Source organism: Nelumbo lutea, chromosome 2 (assembly GCF_056320005.1).
Source record: "Nelumbo lutea isolate HS-2025 chromosome 2, American lotus-T2T, whole genome shotgun sequence".
NCBI classification, from domain to species: domain Eukaryota; kingdom Viridiplantae; phylum Streptophyta; class Magnoliopsida; order Proteales; family Nelumbonaceae; genus Nelumbo; species Nelumbo lutea.
Window position 1 is genome coordinate 98,699,814 of NC_142685.1, and position 25,332 is coordinate 98,725,145.

General features: G+C 43.0%; 1 protein-coding gene, 1 non-coding gene and 1 pseudogene across 2 annotated transcripts; 1 reads left to right on the forward strand and 2 right to left on the reverse strand.

The window, feature by feature from the left end:
- Positions 1-5,734: 5,734 nt before the first annotated feature.
- LOC148872254 (uncharacterized) lies at positions 5,735-11,375 on the reverse strand (annotated as a pseudogene).
- Positions 11,376-11,471: 96 nt separating this feature from the next.
- Positions 11,472-12,281, reverse strand: LOC148872255 (uncharacterized). The gene has a single exon (XM_088970108.1). It carries the CDS (start codon positions 12,279-12,281, stop codon positions 11,472-11,474), a length of 810 nt encoding a protein of 269 aa, XP_088826234.1.
- On the forward strand, positions 11,626-11,732 carry LOC148872256 (small nucleolar RNA R71). Its single transcript, XR_016108623.1, has one exon. It is a non-coding gene; the product is annotated as a small nucleolar RNA R71 (small nucleolar RNA).
- Positions 12,282-25,332: the final 13,051 nt, after the last annotated feature.

A 25,332-nucleotide genomic window follows, 5' to 3' on the forward strand; every position in this document is an offset into this window, starting at 1 on the left:
TAGATGACATTCTACTCATTGGGAATGATGTAGGAATGTTAACTATGGTGAAAGTATGCCTTTCACAGTAATTCTCCATGAAAGATCTTGGAGAAGCCTCCTATATACTGGGTCTTCGACTCTATAGAGATAGATCGAAGCAGATAATAGGATTATCCCAATCTTCTTACATTAACAAAATAGTCAAAAGATACAGCATGGAAAACTCCAAGAAAGGAAATGTTCCTTTCAGGCACGGAGTCACTCTTTCCAAGAAGATGTCTCCAAGACCTCTGAGGAGATTGATGGCATGAAAGACATTCCCTATGCCTCTGCCGTAGGGAGCATCATGTATGCCATGCTGTGCACTCGTCCTGACATAGCTTAGGCAGTGAGTGTAGTAAGCAGATTTCAGGCCAACCCAGGGCAGGAGCATTGGACTGCTATGAAAAACATACTTAAGTACCTTCAAAGGACAAAAGAGTTTTGTCTAGTATTCGACGGTAGCTCACTACAGATCCAAGGGTATACAGATGCCGATTTCCAGTCGGATCCAGATGATAGAAAGTCTACATCTCGATATGTTTTCACGCTAGGATCGCGTGCTGTTTGCTGGAAAAGCAGCAAACAGGGGTCCACTACAGACTCCACGACTGAGGCCAAGTACATTGCCGCAAGTGAGGCTACCAAAGAAGCCGTGTGGATGAAGAAGTTAATTCACGAGTTGGGAGTAGTTCTATCTAGCACATCACCCATCCCATTGTTGTGTGACAACAATGGAGCTATTGCTTAGGCTAAGGAGCCACGAGCCCACTCGAAGTCGAAGCACATCGAGAGGAAGTACCACGTACTGCGGGAGATTGTTGGTAGAAGGGACATTTTGATTCAGAAGGTAGCGTCAGCGGAAAATGTAGCAGACCCATTGACGAAGCCACTATCACAGAAAGTGTTTAAGAAACATGTGGAAAGCATGGGACTCCAGCTAGTACCTAATTGGACCTAAGTGCAAGTAGGAGCTGTTAGACAGTTTTGTATGCCCTTAGCTTCAATCAGAATGATGCACTTTATGAGTTTATTATAAATGAATAAAAGTGCATATTTGATTCATGTTCCCTTGGTAGGTTTCTGTGTAATACCCTTAAACTGGACGCTTAATGAGACTCGTGTTAGTTTAGAATGTTCACAGCCAGTGGATCGGTCTGGGGAGACCTATCCTAACAAGGCTGACACTGTAGTGCCACCAAATCGGTTGGGGTGGCCTGTCTCAGCTGTCAGGGTGAAACCCTAGGCACATACAGTGTAGGATTAATTGAATCTATGAATTGGACCAGATTTCCAATATTGCCCTGTACCTTGGAGATTGATGGGCAAAACATAAAAGTTACACCCGACCCCTAGACTCGATTATGATACTGCACTAGGTGTCGGATTGGGCTGTCTTTGATGTACCAATCAGTGAGATCCTTAGCGGGGGTCAAAACCTGGGTATGTTGGAATAGTCTGAGAATTCATCTGAGTGGGTGATCATAGTGACAGGATCAGCCCCTTTGTCGGACAAAGGTAATGATCGGGGATGCACTCTCACTGATGGAAACCAAGACTGGCGGTAGCCGATTTCAACCATTGAGATTTGTTTTGCAAAGTATATTTTATATGAGATATAAGAGTATGTATATTATGGTTTCTCAAATGTTTGCAAGAAGGTTTTAATTCCTGGGATCCATATAAGTAGAGAGTGCAACACTATTCCTTGCAGCCGAGGGAGAGGTCCTCTCTTGTCGGGCAGTGTATGATCATTATGGGCTGAGAGGTTAATTGTAAGACCATTGAGGATAATACCTAATGGACTAATCTTGCATCTGGCCACAATCCCTGGGTGTTACAAGGTGGCTTGGCCCAGGGACTACTTAGGGTAAGTGTTGGGCCCATAAAGCCCATCTGATGGGTTTCAGGGGGTGCACTGTCCATAACAGTGTATTCGGCCAGGCCTTGTAACAATGGTTGGGCCAAACCCATGTGGCTGATGTGTAGATCAATGCTTCGGTCCCACGCCATACAAGGAAGCCCAACTGGGCATCTGTTAGGAAGGTTAAGTGAGTACATAAGCTTAATGGGCCTAAAGCCCATTTCGAACTGGGCTATAGTTAATAATCGGGCAAATATTGAGATGGATTAGTAGATAGGATAGGGTCTTGACCCTATCCACTCAGAGAGTCCAGATCTGAATGTGATTCAAATCTAGAAACCTCCTAATGGGATTAGGAGAAAGCTAATCTAATCTGCAGATAAGATAAGGGTTTATCCTTATCACCTGAAGAGAAGGCTGATCCAAATATGATTTGGATAAATAGCTCCTAATGGGATTAGGAGCTGATCTTTTAGGTTAACAAAAGAAGAAGGGGGCAGCAGCCTTAAGAGGACACATATCAGATTTCCTTCAGTGCTGAAATCATAGGAAGAGAGAATTCTGCACCCTGCGAATACTCTCTTGCCGCCTCCCTGTTCTTGCCGCCCTGTTTGCCAGTTCGATCTCTAGTTGTGGGAGAAGTCAAGATTCGATCTTGACATCAGTTCTTTGAAAAAGGATTGAATGGAAGCTGTGCTCACGTACCATCCTGCTGATTCTTGCGAAGGACAGAGTTCTTGGAGAAGAACACTGTAGATTCTACTCCATCCTGCACTGCGCCATCTTCAGTGGGAGCAGTCTTTGGATCCTTCCATGGGTGTGAACACCTCCGTTGGGGGATATTATTTCTCCGTATCAGGTATAATCCTCCCCTACTCCTTTTGGTTGATATCTAGTTCAGTTTAAGGTTCAAGAATGATCATTGAAAATATGATTTTCTAAATAGGGAATGCGATTCCGTAATCTTTGGGTGTCCATGGGATGGATCTCTCATCCCTTCAAAAACCTGGGTATGTTGGGACAGTTTGAGAATTCATCTGAGTGGGTGATCATAGTGACGGGATCAACCCCTTTGTCGAACAAAGGTAATGATCGGGGATGCACTCTCTCTGATGGAAACCAAACTGCCGGCAGTTGATTTCAATCGTTGGAATTTTGTTTTTCAAAATCTATATATATGATATATATCTAATTATGGTTTCAAAATATTTGCAAATGGTTTTAATTCCTGAGATCCATGTAAGTAGAGAGTGCAGCACTGTTCCTTGCAGCCAAGGGAGATGTCCTCTCTTGTGGGGCAGTGCTTGATCATTATGGGCTGAGAGGTTAAGTGTAAGGCCATTGGGGATGATACCTGATGGGCTAATCATGCACCTGCCCACAGTCCCTGGGTTTTTATAAGATGGCTTCGCCCAGGGACCACTTAGTGTAAGTGTTGGGCCCATAGGGTCCATGTGATGGGCTCAAGGGGTTCACTGGGATCACTAGTGAATATGGCTAGGCCTTGCAACAGAGGCTGGGTCGAACCCATATGGCTGGTGTGTAGATCAATGCTTGGGTCCCACGCCATACAAAGAAGCCCAACTGGGCAGCAGTTTGGAAGACATTTGAGCACATAACCTTATTGGGCCTAAAGCCCATTTCGAGCTGGGCTGATTTGATCAGTCATTATTAAGGGGCGAATCTGAGATTAGGATGAGCCCAAAAGCTTATTTAATCTACAGATAAGATTAAGAAGAGTTCTAATCCAAATACAGATTTGCATAAGGGCAACTTCTAATATGATCGGGAGATTTATCTTAATCATTATGCAACTAAAGGAAATCCTATTCGAATTACAAGAATTTGAGCCCTAGGGTTTTATAGAATAAAAACACCTTTCAAGTTGTGAGATGGGATCTTAGAAACCCTAGAGAAGAAAAGCAGTTTGCCACCTTCTTCTCTAGCTTCCTCCTGTTGCAGCCGCCACCATCTACTGTAGTTCGATTTCTCTGTCAGAGAAAGATCAAGAGAGTTCTTGATATCAGTTTTTACTGAAAGGCTGATTCTTTGTCAGAGAAAGATCAAGAAAGAGATCTTGGTGTCTTCTTTGGGCGTGAACACCAACTTTGGGAGATATTATTTCTTTGGATCAGGTATAATCACTCCTTTCTCTTTTGGATCAGATCTGGTTCGGTTCTGGTTCAAGTAGGATCCTTGAATCTTGATTCTAAAACAAGGAATGAGATTCCTAGTTGGAAGGTAGGTAGAAAATTTTTGAAATTCGCCCACCCATTCCGCAACCTTTTTGGCATCCATACGATGGATTCAACCATCCCTTTCAGTGTTCGCCCATGCCGAAGAAGTGACTGGGACTAGTTCGCCCATGCCGAAGAGGCAACTGGATCTTATGTGGTGCCGAGGTTTTTTATCAGCTTAGCGCTTTAGTCCTTGGACTTCTGGGAGTGACTCGTAGTCCCCTCTCCAGTTCGGGAATCACAGGTAGTATCACCTTAAGTTGTTGATGTTCCACACTCGAGGTACCTGTTTTCCTTCTAGGGTTTTGAGCTCGTACGTACCTTCCCTGAGTACCCGCCTTACTCGGTATGGACCTTCGGGCTGTATTACAATCTGTAGGGAGGATCCCATGAAACAGATAGCTCGCGAGTGGGTCAATCTAGCTCAGCTCTGCTTGTACTATAGAAGAGACCACTTCTGCCCCCTGGTGGATGTCAAACCCAACCAAAGATAAATAGTCTTGCTCTAGGTTAATAATTTGCAAATAGTGATGAGCAAGGTCGTTCTCCACAGGGATTGGGTGGATTTATTTCCAAGTAGATGGATTAAGGGGGTTTGTAAAGCTAAGGAAAATAAGTAAATAGCGGAAAATAACAGAAAACAAAAGATCAAATCGATGGGAGAAAGCTTCCGGTTGAAGGGACAAGTTTAGCTTTGATTTGTAGCATTGATCCTTGATGCAAAGATAAATTCATATGTTTTTGAATAAATTGGTTATAGCTATTAAAATTCTCTAACAGCCAGCCTCTACTCTTATTATTCGACAACCAAAACAAGATCTTTGATTGCTTCCCTTATTAATAGGCAGTCCTAAACAAACTCTTAGGATTTAACCTATTAATAGCATTAAGAGGGGAGAGACCCAATTCTGGTCAGCGATCTCACAAGCTCGGACCGTTTAAACTAGATCATACATTTTCCTAACATAGATAGAAAACTTTTTTGCAATCAATTTATGATAGTTGCCACCATGATCGGACCTACCAATCATATACGAAACTAGAGGTTCAATCAGCCATGGATTATTTCCATTGAATGAGCAAGGGGCCCTTCTTGCTTAATCAACAAAAATAATCCTCACAGTTAATTCGTAGAAAATATATGAATACCCATAAACAATTAACTGAAATAAAAATCAATTAAATCTCACAATGCTTACAGAATCAAGGCTTCCCTAACCCTTCAACCAGAATTAAAATCTTACAGACACTTCATGATGAAATCGCAGCTTCCAGATGAGATAGGGGGGCGAACTCTTGCTTCTTCCTCCTTGCTTGCTGATTTCTCTCTCCGAAGACTGAAGCTCTCTTCGAGGAAATTGATGCCTTGGGTGCTGGTCTGCCCCCCCTTTATATAGATTTGGGGAGAGGGCTTATCTCCAACTCCCTTAAGGAGATTATCCTCAAACTGGAAAGTCCAAGTCTAATTTGAACTTATCCTACCTAACTCTTATCTCTTATCTTTTTAGGATTACAATTTGAGAATTTAAATCTGATAAAACTCTTTTATTGAGATTACATTCAACTTCTATTCTAATGGGACTCTTGGATCTTGAATTCGAACTGGGCTTCTTTAACAATTCCGGCTTGCTTCAAGACTCTTCTGCGAAATAGGCTTCAGCATGTGAAATGGGCCTTGTTGCGAAATTGCAACGACTTTGGTCCCGAATTCGTCTTCAATGCGGACCGATTCTGCCAAAACCTAAAACATAAAAGATGTGGGCCTTTTTCTTATCTTTCCAGTGCTTCTTGAATTGTCCAAATTGGACTTTGGAATTGAGAGTTATTCCTAGATCACGAATCGGTGCCGAAACTATGCAAAATCATCCGATTAGCATTGTTTTCTTCCAATCGCCTTTTGCTTGCCCTGAATCAAAATACAAGAGTAATGAGTCCAATTAGGTACCATTTAAGTGTAAAATACTGAATATTGAGGGATAAAAATATGACAAATTTTATTCTCATCAAATCCCCCCACACTTAAACCTTGCCCGTCCTCGGGCAAGTCAAAATTCAAGTAAAAAAAGAGAACAATAATAAAGTAGCTATCCTACCAATTTTTAAACTCAACTCTCCTTCATCTTTCTCTACAAATATTCTAGGTTAATTATTGCAAACCGTTAAATCAACACAACCATGTCATACATGACTCATTCATCAGTCAATCCAATTTTTGCTACTACAAACCAGGTAGTAAATCAGGGAAAACATTTTTATCTTCTCTCTCTTTTTATTTTCTTTTTCTCTCCTCTGAAGAAGTGAGTGCATTTTATGCTCGATCTCACTTTTGGATTACTTGGTCAGTAGGTGCATTTTATGCTCCATCCTACTGTTTGAATTACTTGGTCAGTAGGTGCATTTTATGCTCCATCCTACTGTTTGAAATGCTAGCTAGTAGGTGCATTTTATGCTCCGTCCTACTATCAGATGACTTGGCTGGTAGGTGCATTTTATGCTTCATCCTACTATTTGTAGCAATGGTAAAGTATTTGCCCTATTTACTTAAACCTGAATTTAGGACTAGTTAAAAAGGGAATAGCTTCAGAAAGGTCGTGTACTCAATTGTGCCTCATTACTGGGTCCACAAGAATTTTCCCAAAATATTGTTTCAATTGATTTCAAAAGAGTTGAGTGTTTTTTTTTTTTTTTTCTGAAATGAAATGGTTAAAGCCAGTACCCCCCCCCCCATACTTAAAACTTAATAAAAGGTGGAAACTAAAAGGAAAACAAGTAGAAAGGAAAAAAAAAGAAAAGGAACAAACTTCCCTGATGCGGTGGAAGGTGGGTGGGGAGACAGAGTTTCATGCCCTACTTTGCATAGGTCGGATTTTCGAGGGGTACCTCTTCCACATTGTATACCTGAAATCCTTCATAGAAGGGTTTTAGACGGTGCCCATTTACCTTGAACCTCTTGTCTGTGGTCGGACTCTAAATCTCAACTGCTCCATAAGGTAAGATGTTAGTAACAGTGAAAGGTCCAACCCACCGAGATTGCAACTTACCGGGGAAGAGTTTAAGCCTAGAATGGAAAAGAAGAACTTTCTGGCCAACTGCAAAATCTTTCCTTGAGATCGTCTTATCATGGAAGGCTTTTGTCTTTTCCTTGTAGATTCGAGAGCTCTCATAAGCGTCATTGCGGATCTCTTCTAGTTCTTGTAGCTGCAACTTTCTCTCTGTTCTCCTGCCTCATCCTTATGCATGTTGCATTGTTTGACCGCCTAGTATGCTTTATGTTCCAGTTCCACAGGGAGATGACATGGCTTGCCGAATACCAAACGGTAGGGAGACATACCTATAGGAGTTTTGTAGGTTGTGCGGTAGACCCATATTGCATCATTGAGTCTCAGACTCCAATTCTTCCTTCTAGGGTCAACCGTTTTTTCAAGTATGGATTTTATCTCCCTGTTGGACACTTCGGCTTGTCCGCTTGTTTGTGGGTGGTATGTAGTGGAAATTCGATGGGTGATATTGTATTTCTTGAATAGAGCTTCCACCACTCAGTTGCAGAAGTGAGTACCTCGGTCACTTATTATCGCCCTGGGCATTCCGAACCTGGAGAAAATGTGGGACTTGACAAAATCTACAACAACCTTAGCATGATCAGTTCGGGTAGCTTTAGCTTCTACCCATTTCAAAACATAGTCTACAGCTAGTAGGATGTAAACATTACCGAAAGAGGAAGGGAATGGGCCCATGAAATCTATACCCCATACATCAAATATTTCACATATCAGTATAGGGGTAAGTGGCATTTGGTCTTTATGGCTTAAATTACCTATCTTTTGGCATTGTTCACAGGCCTTGCAGAACATATAAGCATCACGAAATAGGGTAGGCCAAAATAATCCGCACTCCAGTATCTTACGTGTTGTCCTCTTTGGGCCAAAATGGCCCCCACAGGCATATGAATAGCAGAAGTGAAGAATGGAGGGGATTTCGGGGTCGGGTACGCACCTTCGAAGGACCTGATCGGAACATTGCTTCCACAGATATGGGTCCTCCCAGATGTAGTACTTGGCATCACTTCTTACCTTATCCCTTTGAGCTCTTGTTAATTCTCCTGGTATGGTTCTAGTAACCAAATATTTAACTATATCTGCATACCATGGAGTTCCTTCTTGAATCGCGAAAAGGTGCTCACCTGGGAACTCGTCTTTCAAGGGTGTTGCCTCTTCACTTGTAGTCAGCCTACTAAGATGGTCTACAACCAAATTTTCTGCACCCTTCTTGTCGCAGATTTTGAGGTTAAATTCTTGTAGCAGGAGAATCCAGCGGATAAGCCTCGGCTTTGCTTCTTTCTTGGCGAGAAAATGTTTTAGGGCTGCATGATCAGAATAAACAATCACCTTAGTACCCAATAAATATGAACGGAATTTTTCTAAAGCAAAAACTACAACAAAGAGTTCCTTCTCTGTTGTTGAATAATTGCATTGGGCAGCATCAAGGGTCCTCGAAGCATAATATATTGCATGAGCGACTCTTCCAACCCTCTGTCCCATAACAGCACCGATGGCATAATTGCTTGCGTCACACATAATCTCGAAGGGAAGATCCCAATTTGGTGGCTGGATGACTGGGGCTGAAGTCAACGATTCTTTCAGCTTATCAAAGGCTGCCCTGCACCTTTCAACAAAATCAAACATCACATCCTTCTGGAGTAAATTACATAAGGGGCGAGTTATCTTGGAGAAATCCTTGATGAATCTCCGATAGAATCCTGCATTTCCAAGGAAAGAGCGAACTTCCCGAATGTTCGTGGGATAGGGCAGGGATTTAATAACATCAACTTTTGCTTTATCAACTTCGATTCCCTTAGAAGAGACTACATGCCCTTGAATGATGCCCTGGTCGACCATGAAATGGCATTTTTCATAATTCAGCACGAGGGTCTTTTCTATACACCTTTCAAGTACTTTTGTAAGGTTAGATAAGCATGAATCAAAAGAATCCCCATACACTGTGAAGTCGTCCATAAATACGTCTATAATGCTTTCCACATAATCTGAAAATATACTAACCATACATCTTTGGAATGTGGTGGGAGCATTGCAGAGACCGAATGGCATGCGTCGATAAGCAAAGGTACCAAAGGGGCAGGTGAAGGTAGTCTTTTCTTGGTCCTCAGATGCAACTGGAATTTGATGAAACCCTGAATAACCATCAAGACAACAATAATGAGATTTACCAGCTAGTCTTTCAAGCATTTGATCGATAAAAGGGAGCGGGAAGTGGTCTTTCTGGGTTAATGAATTCAGCTTCCGGTAATCTATACACACCCGCCACCCATTTTGAATTCGGGTAGGCACTAGCTCACCGTCTTGATTTTCGACCACCGTCATACCTGTTTTCTTTGGGACTACTTGTACCGGACTTACCCACTTACTATCAGAAATGGGATAGATTATCCCAGCATCTAGAAGTTTTAAAACTTCTTTCTTCACTACCTCCATCAGTGGTGGGTTTAATCGGCGTTGGGCTCAAATTGCAGGTTTGTTGTCTTCTTCCAAGAGTATTTTGTGCATGCAGGTAGATGGGCTTATCCCCTTGATATCAGCTACAGTCCATCCGGTCGCTTCCTTGCGTTCCTTAAGTGCTTGAATTAGTTTCCTTTCTACCAGTGCATCGAGTTTGGAGGAAACTATCATAGGTAGTGTCTCCCCCTTGCCTAGGAACATATACTTTAGGTGCTTTCGTAATGATTTCAGCTCTAGCTGGGGTGCCTACACAATAGATGGAAGGAGCCCTGTGTGAGATAGGGGCAAACTAATGAAAGAAGAATTATGAGCAAATTCAAAAGAGTTCAGTTCAGAAGTCAAACTTTGCAGTTCTGAATTCAGCATAAACTTCTGCTTTGCTCGTAGCAATTGATCAGGCCCATTGTTAAGTGCAACTCTCAGTGTGTCTTCATCTTCTAGCTCAAAAGTATGTTGCACTAAGGAGTCAAAAACATCTATAGAGATAATAGAATGCACATCATTAGGGTATCTCATGGCATCATAGATATTAAAATTAATGATCTCACCATCGAATTCCATGGTAAGCATCCCCTTATGCAGATCGATTTTTGTTTTGGACGTCCTAAGAAAGGGTCTTCCTAGCAAAATTGGGGTCGAGTTGGAAGAGTTATCTTCTTCTGTGCCGATCACATAAAAATCGGCGAGAAAGACCAAATTATTAACTTGGACTAGGACGTCCTCTAAGACTCCCTTCGGGTATGTAGTAGACTGATCAGCAAGTTGTAAGATCACGCCCGTTTCTTTTAATGGTCCGAGATTCATGGTTGTATAAATAGAATGGGGCATGACATTTATTGAAGCTCCTAGGTCTAGCATAGCTTTTTCGATCTTGACATTTCCTATCTTACAGGGAATGGTAAACATACCTGGATCCTTGCATTTAGGGGGTACTCTTTTCTGGAGAATGGCTGAAACATTTTCTCCTATATGGACCTTCTCATCGCCTTTCAGCCTTCTCTTAGTAGTGCACAACTCCTTGAGAAATTTGGCATGGCAGGGTACTTGCTTAATTGCATCAAGGAGGGGGATGCTTACCTCAACTTTGCGGAAGGTCTCGAGAATGTCTTTGTCTTGCTCCTCCTTCTTCGATTTTGCGAATCGGCTAGGGAAAGGTGGAGCAATGACTATGGATTGGGGTGGCTTTCTGCTTGAATCCGTTTGGGATGGTGTTTCCTCTCTAGTTGTATCTTTGGATGCTTCTTGATAGGGTTCATTCAATTTCTTCCCGCTTCTCAACATGATAGCGCTAGAATTTTGTTTCGGGTTGGTCGTGGTCTGAGAAGGTAGCCTCCCTGATGATTGGGATTCCATTCGACTCATAGCTATCGCTAGCTGGTTGACCTGATTCTCCAGGTTTTGGATACTTGTCCTCATCTCCTGTTGAAATTGTAGAGTATTAGTTGCAAGGGCTTTCACAATTTCATCAAGAGACATACCTGAGTTGGGAGAGGCTGCATATGGTGGAGCCGGCGGCCTGGTTTGATGCTGATGTTGGAAGCCGAAGTTCAGGTTGGGATGATCCCTCCATCCTGCATTGTAGATGTTCGAGTAGGGATCGTATCTCTTTTGTGGGAATCCTCCAACAGCATTAGCTTGTTCGTAAGGTTCATCTTGAAGCGTAGGGCACATGTCAGTTGGATGTCCCGGAGTTGAGCAAATCCCGCAAGCCTTCACCGTTTGTGTATTACCTATGGCCATTTGACAGACAAGAGAGGTCAGACTTACAATTTTCTATTCTAGGGAGGAGATGTTTACCTCGTTAGCATGAGTTGTTGAAGGGTTGAGCCTATAGCCTTACTGTTGAGAGTTGGCTGCCATATTTGAGATCAACTCTCTTGCTTGTGTAGGAGTTTTGTTCACCAACACTCCTCCGCTTGCTGCATCGATCATACTTCTATCCATTGGTAGTGACCCTTCATAAAAATATTGGATAAGGAGCTGGTCTGGAATTTGATGTTGTGGACAGCTGGCACACAATTGCTTGAATCTCTCCCAGTATTCGTAGAGAGTTTCCCCATTGAATTGTCTAATGCCACATATCTCCTTTCTGATGTTAGCAGCTCGGGAGGCAGGGAAGAACATCTCAAGGAATTGCCTTTTCATATCATTCCACGTGGTGATGGAACCGGAGGGTAGGTAGTACAGCCAATCCTTAGCCTTATCAGCTAGTGAGAAAGGAAAGGCACGCAGTTTGATCTGTTCCTCGGTAACACCTTGAGGCTTCATGCTTGAGCATACTACGTGGAATTCTTTTAGGTGCTTGTGAGGGTCTTCGCCTGTAAGTCCACGAAAAGTAGGGAGTAAGTGTATAAGACCTGATTTAAGTTCAAAGGGTACCGCTAAATCTGCATATTCGATGCAAAGAGGTTGTTGGTGCAGATCCGGTGCAGCTAGCTCTCTAAGGGTTCTTTCTTCATTGTTGGCCATGAATTCTTCTTCAGAATGGTTGGATGGCTCAACGATTTCTGCAGCCGACTTCACTCCGGAAGTGGGGAGTGATGCTGATTGGTTGCGGCGTTGCTTGGCTTCTTTCCTCAAGCGGCGAACTGTGTTCTCGATCTCAGGGTCGTAGTGGAGTTCACCTACACGAGAAGAGCAAGGCATAAACGAAACAAAAGGAAATAAACCTACTTAGGATGCAAATCCCCGGCAACGGTGCCAAAATTTGGTGGGTGCCGAACCCAACCAAAGATAAATAGTCTTGCTCTAAGTTAATAATTTGCAGATAGTGATGAGCAAGGTCGTTCTCCACAGGGATTGGGTGGATTTATTTCCAAGTAGATGGATAAAGGGGGGTTTTAAAAGCTAAGAAAAACAAGTAAATAGCGGAAAATAACAGAAAACAAAAAATCAAATCGATGGGAGAAAGCTTCCGGTTGAAGGGACAAATTCAGCTTTGATTCGTAGCATTGATCCTTGATGCAAAGATAAATTCATATGTTTTTGAATAAATTGGTTATAGCTATTAACAAGCTCTAACATCAAGCCTCTATTCTTATTATTCGACAACCAAAACAAGCTCTTCGATTGCTTCCCTTATTAATAGGCGACAACAAACTCTTAGGATTTAACCTATTAATAGCATTAAGAGGGGAGAGACCCAATTCTGGTCAACGATCTCACAAGCTCGGACCGTTTAAACCAGATCATACATTTTCCTAACATAGATTGAAAACTTTTTTGCAATCAATTTATGCTAGTTGCCACCATGATCGAACCTACCAATCATATACGAAACTGGAGGTTCAATCAGCACTGGATTATTTCCATTGAATGAGCAAGGGGCCCTTCTTGCTTAATCAACAAAAATAATCCTCACAGTTAATTCGCAGAACATATATGAATACCCATAAACAATGAACTGAAATAAAAATCAATTAGATCTCACAATGCTTACAGAATCAAGGCTTCCCTAACCCTTCAACCAGAAATAAAAACTTACAGACACTTCATGATGAAATCGCAGCTTCCAGATGAGAAAGGGGGGCGAAGTCTTGCTTCTTCCTCCTTGGTTGTTGATTTTTCTCTCTGAAGACTGAAGCTCTCTTCGAGGAAATTGATGCCTTGGGTGCTGGTTCGCACCCCCTTTATATAGATTTGGGGAGAGGGATTATCTCCAACTCCCTTAAGGAGATTATCCTCAAACTGGAAAGTCCTAGTCTAATTTGAACTTATCCTACCTAACTTTTATCTCTTATCTTTTTAGGATTACAATTTGAGAATTTAAATCTGATAAAACTCTTTTATTGAGATTACATTCAACTTCTATTCTAATGGGACTCTTGGATCTTAAATTCGAACTGGGCTTCTTTAACAATTCGGGCTTGCTTCAAGACTCTTCTGCGAAATGGGCTTCAGCTTGTGAAATGGGCGTTGCTGCGAAATTGCTCCGACTTTGGTCCCAAATGCATCTTTGATGCGGACCGATTCTGCCAAACCTAAAAGATAAAAGATGTGGGCCTTTTGCTTATCTTTCTAGTGATTCTTGAATTGTCCAAATCGGAGTCTGGAATTGAGAGTTATGCCCAGATCACTGATCCATGCTGAAACTATGCAAAATCATCCGATTAGCCTTGTTTTCTTCCAATCGCCTTCTTGCTTGCCCTGAATCGAAATACAAGAGTAATGAGTCCAATTAGGTACCATTTAAGTATAAAATACTGAATATTGAGGGATAAAAATATGTCAAATTTTATTCTTATCAAACCCCAAGATTGCTAGGCCAAGGTAGGTCCTCTATGTACACGGTCCTCATTGTGTTACTACTTGTGCTGGCTAACCGGGACAGGGCGTTGGCCTCAGCGTTCTCGAACCTTGGGATCACACTGACGAAGTAGGATAAGAAGCTCACTGAACTTCTCTAACCTTGGCTAAATAGGCAGTCATGGTGGGGTTGCGGGCTTCATACTCGCCGTTGATCTGGTTGACCACGAGCTGGGAGTCGCTGCAGATGATGAGGTGTTTGGCTTTTACTTCTTTGGCTATGGTGAGCCCAACTATCAATGCCTCATACTTTGCTTTATTGTTGGACGCTGCAAATCTGAACTAGAGCGCGTATTCTAGTTTCACCCCACTTGGTTCGTACAAAATTATGCCCGCTCCGCTTCCTTGTTGATTAGACAAGTCGTCGAGGTGGATGATCCAGGGCTTCTCGTCCCAGGTCAGTCTTGCTCGAACCAGGACTGGTGCCACGCTGGTTGAAGCTTCCTCCACATGCCTAAGCTTGGCTAGTTCGGGGGTCGTGGTGCTGAACGTGCATTCTGCCATGAAGTCGGCTAAGGCTTGGGCCTTAATCATCGTTCCGAGGTTTGTACCATATGTTGTACTCACTGAGTTCGATGGCCCACTTCGTCAGCCTGCCAGATACCTTGGGCTTGAGTAGGATTTGCTTCAAAGGCTTGTTGGTGAAGACGGTGACGGTGTGGGCTTGGAAGTAGGGACGAAGCTTCCGAGCTACTGTGACTAGCGCATACACCAGCTTTTTGATCTCTAGATACCTTCTTTTAGCATCCTGCAAAACCTTGCTAACATAATAGATGAGTCATTGGACTCGATCTACCTCTTTTATTAGTACTGAGCTGACTACCTCATCGCTCGCGGAGAGGTACAGCTTTAAAACATCTCCCTCCTCGGGTCAGGTCAAAACCGGGATGCTAACTAGGTATGTTTTTTGCTCGTCGAAGGCAAGCTCACATTCTGTGGCCCATTCAAAATCTTTACTTTTCTTTATTGCCTTGAAGAAAGGCAAGCAGAGATCTTCCGATTTGGACATGAGACGGCTCAAAGTGGCTATCCTGCCATTTAGTCTCTGAACCTCTTTTAGCTTACGAGGTGGTCTCATGTCTAAGATGGCCCTTATTTTTTCATGATTGGCTTTGATGCCACGTCGATTGACTATGTAGCCCAGGAATTTACCCAAGGTGACACCGAAGACGCATTTTTTAGGATTTAGTTTCATGTTATATTTACGCAAGATTTTGAAAACACTTTGCAAGTCATTCAATAAAGATTTTGAAAACTGGGTTTTTATAACCATATCATCTACATAACATTCAATTTAATTGCCGATCAATGGCTCAAAAATCCTATTTACAAGTCTTTGAAAGGTCTTCCCAGCATTTTTTAATCCGAAGGGCATGACCTTATAACAATACAGGTTAAGCTTAGTAATGAAGGCCATTTCTTCTTCATCGGTAGGGTCCATCTTAATCTGGTTGTATCCTGAGTATGCATCCAGAAAGCTCAGCAAATTGTGCCCTGAGGTCGCATCCACTAGACGGTCGATCTTGGGTAGTGGGAAACAGTCCTTCAGGCAAACTTGATTCAGATCGCTATAATCGATGCACATGCGCCATTTAGCGTTGGCCCTTTTTACCAAAACTGGGTTAGCTACACAGCTCGGGTATTGGACCTCCCTAATGAAATCGGCAGCAAGGAGCTTCCCGACCTCCTTATTGACTATCCTCCAACGTTCCGGGGTGAGGTTGCGTTTTTTTGGTCTAATGGGCCTAACTAAAGGATCAGTGTTTAACTTGTGAGTTATAATTTATAAATCTATGTCAGGCATCTCTGCCGCGAACCATGCAAATACATCTATATTTTTAATTAAAAAGCTTACCAGCTGAGAATGAAGTGGTTCCTCGATCGATGTGCCGATCTAGAGAGTTTTGGTTGGATCTTCTACTGAAAACGGAATGTGGATTGTCTCTTCTGTTGGCGTGGCTCGCTCCTCGGTGTACTCCGTTGGTCGATCGAGTTCAATGTCAGCCGCTAGTTTGGCTTTCCCCTAAGGGTGGCGACATAGCATTTGCGAGACTCGAGCTGGTCGCCTCGCACTACCCCTACTCCATAGTCCGTAGGGAACTTCATGGCCAAATAGTAGGTGGAAACCACTCCGCGAAGTGCATGGGTAATGGGCCGACCTACTAAGGCGTTGTACGGGGAGGGAGTCGAAACCACCAAGAAAGTGTGTTCGAACCTCGCAATGTTAGGCCATGTGTCGACCTCTACAGGTACTGTGGTTTCTTCTTCGATGAAGCCTACTAGAGGAGTATTTGTGGGCTTGAGATCGCCTTCTTGGACCTAAAGCTTGTTGAAGGCGTCCTTGAACAAGATGTCAGCTGAACTGCCCGAATCTACCAGGACGCACTTTACTTCAAAGTCATTTATTCTCAACTTTATGACCAGCGCATTGTCGTGGGGGTACTGAATCCTGTGCTCATCACATTCCAGCTCACGAACCGAGGTTTTCCTCGCTGCTGAGGTGCAGCCCACGAGGATGGACCCACTAGTAATCATGTTGATTTATCTACGGATTGGTCTTTCTTCTGGTAACTATCTCTACGGCTACTCACTATTCCTGCTGCTGGACTCGGGAACATTTATCCTTTGCTCCCCTCACCGATCTGTCTGGCGATCTGTCGAGTTTCTGTTTTCTTTTTGTATAAAATTTTATAAATATTCGCGACGAATGAGCTCTTCAATCTCGTCACAGAGATTTCTATAGTTTTCGGTACTATCATCGTGGTCTTTATGAAAATGACAGTATACATTTTTATTTCTAGTGGCGGGATCTCCCCTCAACCAAGGTGGCCACTTCACATAGGAGGCGTCTTTGATTGCCATAAGAATCTCTCCCCGCTTCGCGTTGAGGGGCGTGTAGCTCATCCTTTCCACCAGCAGAGTTTGGGAATGCCGACCTGACTTATGGGATTGTGAAGGAGATCAGCTCCCGGACTTGTTTCCTCCCCTGGTCGGGGACTTGCTTTTTCTTCATTTATTGCCACCGTTATTCGAGTTGTCACCTTCTCTTTTTCTTTTCTTCATTGGATTTTCGCTCTTCTGGTTCATCTCCTCTTCTATCCCGATGAACTAGTCGGCGAGCTTGAGGAATTCAGTGATGTCCTTGGGCTTGTTGGCCACCACGTGCCACTTGAATTCCCTATGAGTAATTCCTCTCCTTGATGTCGTGAGTCTTACAGCGGGATCCTGGTCAGGGATGTGTAAATAGGTGTCATTGATGCGTTTTATGTAGCTTCGGATTGACTTCCCTTCTCTTTGGACTATGCTGAGGAGGCTTTCTTGAGACCTCGGGCACTACTTACTGGTGATGAAGTGCAAGGTGAACATCTGCACGAACTGCGCCCAGCTTTTGATCGTCCCCGGCGTGATGTTCCTGTACCATGTGCGAGCTACCCCTTTGAATGTGGTGGAGAAGGCAATGCACATGCAGGACTCGTCAGCCCCAGCTAGATGCATCTGGGACTAGAATGAGTCCACGTGGTCATTTTGATCGAACGATCCATCATACTTGTCCAGCGGAGGCAGTTTGAAGTCCTTCGGCATTAGGGTCGCAAGAAGCTCAAAGGACAAAGGGGATGACAAGGAGAGGAAGGGAGCGGTCTTTGTGGCTTTTGGGCTCGCCTCCTCTTTACCTTTTAGATGCTCAGGTTGACTAGGAATGGCGAGCGGGCTTGGAACTGCAGTTCAGCATGCCTTAAGACGCCTACTTTGCTACTTCTTGACTGGCTCCGCATAGGTGTTGCTGACCTCTATGTGATTGGGTATCGTCCTGGCACGGAGTGGCTTGGACTACTGATGCTGGCTGCCGTGAATGGAAGGGCCTCACCTGGAGTCCGCGACCAGAACCCCGAACTGGTTCCCTGCAAGTGAACCTTCATGATGTTAGACAGTTTTGTATGCCCTTAGCTTCAATCTGATTTGATGTACTTTTGTTATTTAGTGGAAATAAATAAAGTGCATGTTTGATTCATATTGTTTGGTTTAATTCTGTGTAAAACCCTAAAACTGGACATTTATAGAGACTCGTGTTAGTTTTAAATGTTCACAGCCGTTGGATAAGTCTGGGGAGATTTATCCTGCCAAGGCTGATGCTGGTGTGCCACCAAGTGTTGGGATGGCCTGTCTCAGCCACCAGGGTAAGACCCGAGGCACATGCAGTATGGGATTACTTGAATCCTTGAACCGGACCAGATTTCTAGTATTGCCCTGGACCTTGGAGATAGATGGGCAAAACTAGAAAGTTACACCTGACCCCTAGACTCGATTATGACATTTCACTAGGTGTTGGATCAGGCTGCCTTTGATATGCCATTCAGTGAGATCAAAACCTGGGTATGTTGGGGCAGTTTGAGAATTCATCTGAGTGGGTGATCATAGTGACAGAATCAGCCACTTTGTCGGACAAAGGGTAAAGATCGGGAATGCACTCTCTCTGATGGAAACCAAACTGCCGGCAGTTGATTTCAATCATTGGAATTTTGTTTTGCAAAATTAATATATTTCTATATATATATATGTACGGTTTTGAATTGTTTGCAAATGGTTTTAATTCCTGGGATCCATGTGAGAGGAGAGTGCGGCACTGTTCCTTGCAGCCGAGGGAGAGGTCCTCTCTTGCCGGGCAGTGCTTGATCATTAAGGGCTGAGAGGTTTAAGTGTAAGACCATTGAGGATAATACCTGATGGGCTAATCTTGCACCTGCCTACAGTCCCTCGGGTTTTATAAGATGTCTTGGCCCAGGGACCACTTAATGTAACTGTTGGGCCCATAGGGTCCATATGATGGACTCAAGGGGTTCATTGAGTTTTTCAGTGAATTCGGCTGGGCCTTGTTTTAGAGGCTGGGCCGAACCCATGTGGCTGGTGTGTAGATCAGTGCTTGGGTCCCACGCCATACAAAGAAGCCCAACCGGGCAGCAAATTGGAATGTAATTAGACACTGAACACTTAATGGGCCAAAAGCCCATTTCGAGGTGGGCTGATATGATCACCCATCCATGGGGCGAATTTGAGATTAAAGTTAGTAAAAGGATTGGGCCTTTAGCCTTATCCACTCTTAGAGACCAAATTCAAATTAGATTTGAATCTGGTAACCTCCTGATAAGATCAGGAGTAAGCTAACTCTATCTGCAGAAAGGATTAAGATTATCCCCTATCCAAATACTGATTTGGATTGGGATAACTCCTAATAGGGAGGTTTCTTAATCAAGAAGAAAGGAGGAGAAAAACAAACCAAGATAGAGAGAATTACAAAAGTTTTTGAACCAAGAGAAAAATCGCAAGAAAGGTTCCTGCGAATTGAGATTAGATCTCATACTCTCCAGAAAAAGAGAAAAAGCAGTTCAGCCTTTTTCGTTTTGGAGATCTCCTCCTGCCGTCGCCATCTGCCATTGCAAGATTAGATCTTTGCAGAAAAGAAAGTCAAGAAATCTGTTCTTGACATCAGTCTTGCAAGAAAGACTGAAAAAGATTCAGTGTTTAGTACTTCCAGAGGATTCTTGTGAAGGATCCAGTGTGTAGGACGCACCCTGCTGGTTCTGTTCCATTCACAATTGTGTCATCTTCAGCAGGAATGGATCTTGGAGCATTCTTTGGGCGTGAACACCAACTTTGGGAGATACTGCTTCTCTGGATCAGGTATATTCCTCCAATTTATCTTTTGGTACAAATCTGGTTTGATTATGGTTCAAGTAGGATCCTTGAATATTGTATTCTAAATTTAGGGAATATGATTCCCAGTTGGGAGAATGTAGGAAATTTTTTGAAATTCGCCCACCCATTCCGCAACCTTTATGGCATCCATTAGATGGATCCTACCATTCTTTCAGTGGTATCAGAGCCACAGGTTCGAATCTTGAACCAAAGGAAAATCAGATCTGACCCTGCGCAGATGGATAGAAGGTGTTCTTTCAAGATTTGCGCAGATTGTTTTCTTTTTTCAAGAAACTGTTTCTTGTTAAGGGTGATTGATCTGAAATTTATTTTTATTAAATCCAAAATTTATTTAGAATTGTTCTTTATTTATTTTGATTTAATGGACTGTTCGAACCTGGAGATCACAGTGCAGATTTGGCGCAGATAGTCTGCACACCCTTTTTCTTTCTATTTATTTATATTCGGTTTGTAAATAATTTTTTTATTTTTAGACTGAATGTATAGGATTTCATCAAGAATGTAATTAATAGAAATAGGATTTCTGTTTTTTTTTCTTGATTAAAGAAGAAGGAAGAAGAAGGCGGCGCTGGAGGTTTGCAGTTGGAGAAATCGTTTTCTGCGATTTGCAGTTTGTGAAACTGCAACCCTTGTGATTAACCTCTGTTTTGCAGGTGGCGCGAACAGTCCATAGTTTGATTTGTGATTGTTTGAAATCAAAATTATTAATTTTAGATCTTTCATGAATTAATTCTTGAATTGAAAATCAGTTTTGGATCCTCTCGGACTAGATTGGACCAAAACTGTTTGGACCGAATCTGGGGTTCGATAGGGACTGTTTTTCAGTCTATTTTTCTCACACTTGCTGTTCCAAATCTGATGTTCAATTACAAGGATTAATTCGGCCCACCTGTAAAGCCCAGCTTTAAAGGGTTAAAACTGCAAAAGGCCCATTACTGTGAGATAAGTTGTATGGGCCGCACTGCTATCTGCGGTTCAGCCCATACACCTAGTAGTCATTAATTGTTAATAACTTAAATTTTAAATGGGCTATTCAATGGGCTTTACAGCAGTTAATTGATTGGATCAATTCCTCCTTTACATGTGATGTTTGGATGTTTGATGTGCTGCGACCATGGGCCATAAGTACTTGGCCCATGAAGACTCGTTAGTGGCTCTTGCGCACACCATGGCTGAATGCACATCATTGCCATGGTGTCCTTCAAGGTCATTGGATGACCCCTCTTTGTTTGGTGGGCCCCACAACCCTGAAAAGGGATGCGTACGGAACCCCTAGCCGATTAAGGCCCACCAGAAATCTAACTTTATGAAAGTTAGTGGGAGCCACTCTGGTTTGACCTAAATTAAAACTAGGGCGTTTTTGTTCCCTCCAGCAAATATGAATGCATGTGATAGGGAGACCCATATGATGGACTCTCTAAAGGCCTTCCGTCATTAGAACAATGGTGGGTCCTTCAGTAATGAGGAAACGCACCATAAAATTGGGCTATCTATTTGCTGTTGGATCTATTAGAGTGTTTAATAAGATGATAGGGGCGTCATAGCCCGATGTGGGAGGGGCTTCACCAGAAAATGGGAACTCTCTCACGGTACCTTGGCGTAACCTGAATATGATGGGTAAGCACTCACTGGACAGAAAGGTTTACTTGAAAACGGCTCTGAACCTTGTCTGATAGAGGCCAAAAGGAAACTCATTTGATGAGTGGATATGATCCGTCACAGAAAGGTGGTGAGGTTATGCAGCTGAAACAGTTGGCTTCACGCACCCCATGTGATTTCCCACATTTCCAGAGACATTTCGTGGTCTCCGTCACTGAGAAAGGAGGGAAATCTCAGAGATGAACAAATGGGAACGAAACATAGATTAAAAGCCATATCTATGTAGGTAACATGAATCAAACTAAGGTTGTGGACTAATGATTTTGCTATTTTATCAGAAAATGGCAAACGGTCAATTTGCAAAGCTTCTAGACGATAACAAGCTAAAGGGCCCAAACTATTCCGACTGGTACAGAAATCTTATGCTGGTCCTAACTTTCAAAAACTTAGACAAGGTCGTGAAAAATCCTGCACCGGAACGTCCGGGTGATAGGGCTTCTGAGGCCCGTAGGAGGGACTACCAAGAGTGGGAGGATAAGAACTCCCTAGCCCGCTGCTTTGTCATTGCCTCATTAGACAACTCAATACAGAGGCAGTTCGATCAGATCGAACCAGCCAAGGACATATTGGACAGTCTAAGAACAATGTATGAAGAGCAGAACCATTCTACTCGACAGAAGGTCCTGAAATTGTTCATGACCGCGCAGATGACCAAAGGGCAGAAAGTTCATGACCATTGTCTTCGGATGATGGGTTACATTAACGAACTTGAAGCTCTTGGATCCGGGCTAGATCTTGGCACGCAAGTGGATGCCATCCTCAATTCTTTGCCCTCTTCCTTCAATGCGTTCACAATGAACTAACAATATGAATAAGCTGAATGTCAGCGTCCAGGAACTCAGCAATATGTTGCAGAGAGCCGATGATCTACTCAAGAAGGATGAGCCTATAGTTATGCTTGCTGAAACTAACAAATCGGGCAAGAAAAAGAGAAAGGCAAAGAAGCCTCAGAAGAAGGCTGCCAATCCTAAGAAGCAGAAGTAGAACAAGGCATCTGATGTCTATCACTTCTGCAAGCAAACCGGCCACTGGAAGAGGAATTGTCCTGCCTACCTGGAATCTAAGAAAAGTAACATCGAAACTTGTGTCATAGAAACTAACATGTTAGTTACTTCTGTGTCCTGGTGTGTTGACTCCGGGGCTTCAACTCATGCGTGTAACTCACTGCAGGGGTTCAAAGTTAGCAGAAGGTTGAGTGAAGGTGAAGTGACACTATTCTTGGGAACAACTGCAAGTGTTGCAGCAGCAGCAATAGGAACTGTAGAATTAGTTTTTAAAGAAGGAATACTTGTACTTAAAGATTGTCTTTATGTACAGAACTTGAGAAGAAATTTAATTTATGTTTCAAAACTGTGTGCTGATGGATATACTGTTTATTTTAGTAATATGATTACTGTTAAACGGAATAATAAATTCATCGCATGCGGGGAACTAGAGAATGGTCTCTATGTTCTACATCCTTCTCTGGAAACTAACTTAACCGAAACTACGTCGGTCAAAAATCCCAAGAAAAGGAATCGTGATACAGTAAGTCCCACGTGCCTCTAGCATTACCGACTTGGCCATATCGGTATTGACCGAATCACAAGGCTGGTAAAGGATGGTCCTTTGGATTTTCTAACCGTAGAAAATCTTCCCACTTGTGAACCTTGCCTTCAAGGTAAGATGTCTAAGCGGCCATTTGACGGTAAGCCTAAAAGATCTGAAGGCACACTTGACCTAATACATACTGATGTATGTGGTCCCCTGAGTGTTAGGACACGGAACCAACACGTGTACTTCATCACCTTTTCAGATGATTTTTCACGATATGGTTACGTATACCTAATGAGACATAAGTCTGAATCATTTGAAAAGTTCAAAGAGTTCAGACAGGAAGTTGAGAAACAGTTAGGGAGAGAAATTAAGGCCCTTCGATCAGATCGAGGTGGCGAGTATCTCTCTGACGAATTCAGGGACTACTTAAAGGCCAATGGGATAGTGTCACAATTAGCTCCTCCTGCTACACCTCAACACAGTTTTGTATGCCCTTAGTTTCAATCTGATTTGATGTACTTTTGTTATTTAGTGGAAATAAATAAAGTGCATGTTTGATTCATGTTGTTTGGTTTAATTCTGTGTGAAACCCTAAAACTGGACATTTATAGAGACTCATGTTAGTTTTAAATGTTCACAGCCGTTGGATAAGTCTGGGGAGATTTATCCTGCCAAGGCTGATACTGGTGTGCCACCAAGTGTTGGGATGGCCTGTCTCAGCCATCAGGGTAAGACCCGAGGCACATGCAGTATGGGATTACTTGAATCCTTGAACCGGACCAAATTTCCAGGATTGCCCTGGACCTTGGAGATAGATGGGCAAAACTGGAAAGTTACACCTGACCCCTAGACTCGATTATGACATTTCACTAGGTGTTGGATCAGGCTGCCTTTGATATGCCAATCAGTGAGATCCTTAACGGGGATCAAAACCTGGGTATGTTGGGGCAGTTTGAGAATTCATCTGAGTGGGTGATCATAGTGACAGAATCAGCCACTTTGTCGGACAAAGGGTAAAGATCGGGAATGCACTCTCTCTGATGGAAACCAAACTGCCGGCAGTTGATTTCAATCGTTGGAATTTTGTTTTGCAAAATTAATATATTTATATATATATATATGTACGGTTTCAAATTGTTTGCAAATGGTTTTAATTCCTGGGATCCATGTGAGAGGAGAGTGTGGCACTGTTCCTTGCAGCCGAGGGAGAGTTCCTCTCTTGTCGGGCAGTGCTTGATCATTAAGGGCTGAGAGGTTAAGTGTAAGACCATTGAGGATAATACCTGATGGGCTAATTTTGCACCTGCCCATAGTCCCTGGGTTTTTATAAGATGGCTTGGCCCAGGGACCACTTAATGTAAGTGTTGGGCCCATAGGGTCCATATGATGGACTCAAGGGGTTCATTGAGTTTTTCAATGAATTCGGCTGGGCCTTGTATTAAAGGCTGGGCCAAACCCATGTGGCTGGTGTGTAGATCAATACTTGGGTCCCACGCCATACAAAGAAGCCCAACTGGGCAGCAGATTGGAAAGTAATTAAACACTGAACACTTAATGGCCCAAAAGCCCATTTCGAGGTGGGCTGATATGATCACCCATCCATGGGGCGAATTTGAGATTAAAGTTAGTAAAAGGATTGGGCCTTTTAGCCTTATCCACTCTTAGAGACCAAATTCAAATTAGATTTGAATCTGGTAACCACCTGATAAGATCAGGAGTAAGCTAACTCTATCTGCAGAAAAGGATTAAGAATATCCCCTATCCAAATACTGATTTGGATTGGGATAACTCCTAAAAGGAGGTTTCTTAATCAAGAAGAAAGGAGGAGATTTCGATCCACCTTGAAGAGGTATAGGATACCTCCTGCGAATTCAGATCTGATCTGATTCATACTCTCTAGAAAAACAGAAAAAGCAGTTCAGCCTTTTTGTTTTAGAAATCTCCTCCTGCCGCCGCCATCTGCTTTTGCAAGATTAGATCTTTGTAGAGAAGAAAGTCAATAAATCTGTTCTTGACATCAGTCTTGCAAAAAAGACTGAAAAGGATTCAGTGTTTAGTACTTCAGAGGATTCTTGTGAAGGATCCAGTGTGTAGGACGCACCCTGCTGGTTCTGTTCCATTCACAGGTGTGTCATCTTCAGCAGGAACGGATCTTAGAGCATTCTTTGGGCGTGAACACCAACTTTGGGAGATACTGCTTCTCCGGATCAGGTATATTCCTCCCATTTATCTTTTGGTACAGATCTGGTCTGATTATGGTTCAAGTAGGATCCTCGAATATTGTATTCTAAATTTAGGGAATATGATTCCCAGTTGAGAGAAGGTAGGAAATTTTTGAAATTCGCCCACCCATTCCGCAACCTTTATGGCGTCCATTAGATGAATCCTACCATTCTTTCAGCGAGTTCCCATAGACGACGCCAAATGATGAAGCGCGATCTGACTGCTCCCTGCTGGAGGTGATCTGGCTTCCAATAAACGGCGG

Bases quoted from the DNA above. Each gene is read 5' to 3' on its own strand.
- LOC148872255 (XM_088970108.1), bottom strand. From the start codon at position 12,281: ATGCCTTGCTCTTCTCGTGTAGGTGAACTCCACTACGACCCTGAGATC.